At 37.2% G+C, this 4,455-nt stretch overlaps 1 protein-coding gene across 1 annotated transcript; it reads left to right on the top strand.

Moving 5' to 3' along the window:
• Positions 1–3,164: 3,164 nt before the first annotated feature.
• On the top strand, positions 3,165–3,455 carry Smp_201830 (uncharacterized protein; the record flags this gene model as incomplete). The annotated part of the gene is made up of 1 exon (XM_018796404.1): positions 3,165–3,455. One exon carries the CDS (start codon positions 3,165–3,167, stop codon positions 3,453–3,455), a length of 291 nt encoding a protein of 96 aa, XP_018650620.1.
• Positions 3,456–4,455: the final 1,000 nt, after the last annotated feature.

Below are 4,455 nucleotides of genomic sequence, written 5' to 3'. Positions count from 1 at the left end.
GTTCACTCTGAAACTCGAACCCAGTACCGTCTGCTTTAAACGCCATCGATGCTATCTACCTAACTATTGAGTCCTGACAACCAAGTAAACAAAACCAAGAAGTTCATTATCATTATTATTATCTTGAAACAAACAAGTATATATATTTATAATTGTACATCTTGTAAAATGAATTCACCAAAAAGAGAACTCTTCACATTGGATTAATCCTTTGTTATAAAGTTGAGATCATCAGTCAATTGAAGCTAGACCACCATCGAAAACCTAGAAGCACTGGACGACTGTTTCGCTCTATTGTGTGGCTACTCAGCAATGCGCATCCATGATCCCGTCTCGCGTGATTCCGACCCAGGACCTATCAGTCTCGCGCCAGAGCACTTAACCGATAGACCACTGAGCCGGCCGGTATCCGACGGTGTTTTATTGTCTTTCTTTTATTTAAACATAAATTGATTATTCTGTTATGAAGTATCGTCCATAACTGCTGAAAGTTGGATAGAAATTGAGAAATACCTCAAAATATGTTCAAATTGATTTAGTTGAATACTTTCCATATTTTATGTTCTTGCTATGTCGCATACTACTAGACTACTTGAATGATCGAACCTGCAACGTCGCAAGAAAAAAGACAGAAGACTAGTAAGTAGGAATGTTATTTCCAACACAGTATCAATTATGGTACAAAACTGTCAGGTATTTATAGTTTTTTTAGTAAAAATGAAATCATCATTATAGTTATCCAATCCACACACACAGTAGGTTTTTAGCATTTGTCAAATAGGGAAGCTACACACAGTGATTCTGAAATATTCTTCTCAAAGCTGATTGGGATGGAATATGTTTGGCTCCTTTTGAGCTTCTTAGAGGTTTCTCAAGTTCACCTGTGAACTGTCCTCACATATGGATGATTCAAAATTAATAAAATGGATATATTTTTACCCAGTTTGAACCAGGTTTTATCATACCCATAATTACTATCATCAACCATAAACCTTTATACTAAATTCAAGTTGATGGCACTGGGAGGAACCCAGTAATTATTGTTATCAAGTGTTCTTTAAATGAACCCCCTTTTAAGATATTATGAAAGAGATCAAAAATTAACATTGTTATTTACACAAGTTAGCAGAACGCATAATAATAATAGTGTTACTAATAATAATGGTAATAATAATAATATCCTGGGACCACCGGGTAAGTAATTCAGATGTTAGGAAACGGGTACTAGGTAAGGATGGCAAATCGATTGATGAAGTAGTGAAACTTCATCAGTTGAGATGTCTGGGACATGTGTTACGTATGCCCAACCACCGACTGCCCCGACGTGCAGTGTTTTATGGTGCAGGAGTAGGTTGGAAGAAATGTAGGGTCGGCCAGACCAAAGCATGGCACAAATCCATAAAGTCACTGACAATTGGAATGAACCATGTTGGTAGGTATAGACTACCTGGTTGGGATCCGCGAGAAGATAACAACCGATGGTTAGAGACCTTGAATGACATGGCTCAAAATCTTTTACAGTGGCGAAGGTGCATCCACTCTTTGTGTTCTACCAAATTCAAATCTTTTGAATACTTCATGTCCCTATCTTTTTTCTCTTTCCAAATTTATTTCACTGTACTATACTCCTTCAATAACATCTTCAAACCCTAATCTTTCACATTAATGCTTATACTCTTACTACTTCTACTACTATGGGATTTGAATCAACAACTTCATCTCTGTGCTTATTGGGTATGGCAACTCGAACTGATGTACGTACGTACGTGCGAAGTTCTACGTTGTGAATGACTGACTGAATGAATAACAATAATAGTAGTTTTAATAATAATAATAATGGTAATAATAATAGTAGTAGTAGTGTGGTGTAGTCTACTTATATCTATATAAGTAGTATATGGTGTGGGTCAGACATAGAATGTATTTTGGCAGAAAACCGATGACGAAAGAACTGAAATGAAGCGCAATCGTTTGGAAAATGCATGAGCAATGGAATAAGAGAAGAAACAGTGAAGATTGAAACAATTGCTTGTTAATTTGCAAATTGACTGTTCATTGTTTGGTTATCAGAATTTACTGAGATAGTCCATTCAATATGGATTAGCACCACTTCTGAGTAGTCCCATACTAGGACGAAACAATTATCTAATACTTCCAGGATTTCAATGCTGATCTAATATTGATCAATCAAAAACTTAACAATTTCCATAATTCTATACTGATAATTTAAATATCATTTGTACTGTAATGAACAGAACACTGGTTGGGGACAATCTCACTAAATTCTGATAACCATACAGTTAACAGTTAATTTGCAAAATAACAATCCATTGTCTCAATCTTAACTGTTCCTTGTGTAAATATCAATCCATCTTCTCTAATTTCATTGTTTATGCATTCTCCTACCAATTGCGCTTCATTTCAATTCTTTCCTTATCGGTCTTCCGACAAAATACATTCTAGAAGAATATAGTGGTCTTGAGTACTGTTAGAGGTATAAGGGCAGTTATCATTTCCCGATTGCCTACACCGTGGAAGGGTTCTTCTATAGGTACCTGAAAAGGAAATTGGGTTAGAATTGGTCTTAATGACCTGAGAAAGTGACCTCTGTGTCAAAGGGACAACTGCTTGAGGTCGCTCACACACAACCTTTTTGTGGGCAGTTTTGTGTTAGCTCCGTACTTGTTGAGACCTTACCGCTGGAGACGGATATCCGTGGGATAAGGCGAGGTGTGCATTTTTAGGGTCGACCTTTTCTAACCCCACCCCTTCTTGTGAGAAGGCAGCATCGCTGTCATGCTGGTTGTCTGAAGGAAACACCTTACTGCTATCACACCTCTGTACAGTTAGCAGTACGACTTCGCCTTCAGACCTTGGGATTGATGCTTTTAGTCTTACCGCTCTTCAATCGACCTGCCTGGCATAGTAAAACCTTGGGGAATGATTGTTGCAGCCAGTATAGCTCGATTGGTTCATCACCATAGGCAAGCCCGACTACCACGTCAAGGTAGCAGCAACGGTCGGGATACTACCACCACTAAATTAGCTACTTCTATGAATCTGGTGTTCATCTTGTTGTGCTAACTAGGTATAGCAACTTGGACCGATGCATCAATGTGCCTGGACCTACGTTGTAGCTGAATGACTGACCGAAAATACATTCTATGTCTGACCATCATCATCATACCACTTATATGGATATAAGTAGCTCATTCGACAGTATAGGTATTATTTATAATCTTTTTTTTATTTTTAAATTCGAATCTTTCATTCCAAAAAATGTTTTCGTTCGCCTACATTATGAAGTATTTTTTTCTAATCTATTTATCCAATCAAACTCACTTTACATTCTCTTAGTCTTTATTTCATCATTCAATCTTTCCGGTGTTTGTTACCCCCCCCTCTCCCTTGGAATCATAAATTGGATTTTAAAAATGAAAAAAAAAATAAAATAAAATAACCAATAATCAATAATTAAAAAAAACAAATCTTATTGTTGTAATTGGTCATAAAAATCGATAATTATTCGTTGCCAAAAGATTATGGTATTGTTTTTCCTTCTTTTCTCTTATTGTTGTCAGTAAACGGATATGAATGAAGTAAATAAGGAAATTATCATTATTTTCTTCAATAAACTTAGTTTTAATTATTGATCTTACTTACTTGAGCCTGTGATTCCCAATAGAGCATAGGCCACTGACCAGCATTCTACAACCCATTCTATCATTACAGTTTCTTTCTACTTCTATTCAATCACTGTTCATTCCTTTCATGTATGTTTCTATTTCTCGGAGTAATGTGTTCTTTGATCTTCCTATTCTCCTTTCGTCTTGACGATTCCAAGAGATGAATTGCCTTATGACGCACTTGGGTACTTGCCTCAATGTGTATCCTATCCACTTACAGGACCTCTTCCTGGTTTCTTCCTTCATTCGAATCTCGTTTGTTCTCCCCCACAGTAGGTCGTTGCTGATAGTGTCTGACCATCGAATCCGAAGTATTTTGCGTAGACAACTGTTAATAAACATTTATACCTTCTGGATGATGGCTTTCGTAGTTCTCCACGTCTCCGCCACATACAGTAGAACTGTCTTGACATTTGTATTGAAAATTCTCAATTTAGTGTTGAATGACAGACGGTTCTTTTGAGTTCCGGATATTCATCAATTGTAGATATGCTGTTCTTGCTTTGCCAATTCGCGCATTCACATCTGCATCAGATCCACCGTATTCATCAATGATGCTGTCCAGATATGTTAAGAATTTTACATCCTCTAAAGCTTCCCCATCAAGTGTGATTTGACTGGTGTACGTTGTGTTGTATCAGAGAATCTTGCTTTACCGTTTGCGTATGCTGAGACCTACTGCTGCTGCTACACTGGACATCTTCTCTTGCATTTGTCAATGCGTGTGCGATAAATGAGCCAGATCATCTGTGAAGTCTAGATCATCCAG

This window comes from Schistosoma mansoni, chromosome 2 (assembly GCF_000237925.1).
Source record: "Schistosoma mansoni strain Puerto Rico chromosome 2, complete genome".
NCBI classification, from domain to species: Eukaryota; Metazoa; Platyhelminthes; class Trematoda; order Strigeidida; family Schistosomatidae; genus Schistosoma; species Schistosoma mansoni.
This window is presented reverse-complemented; position numbering and strand designations above follow the sequence as displayed.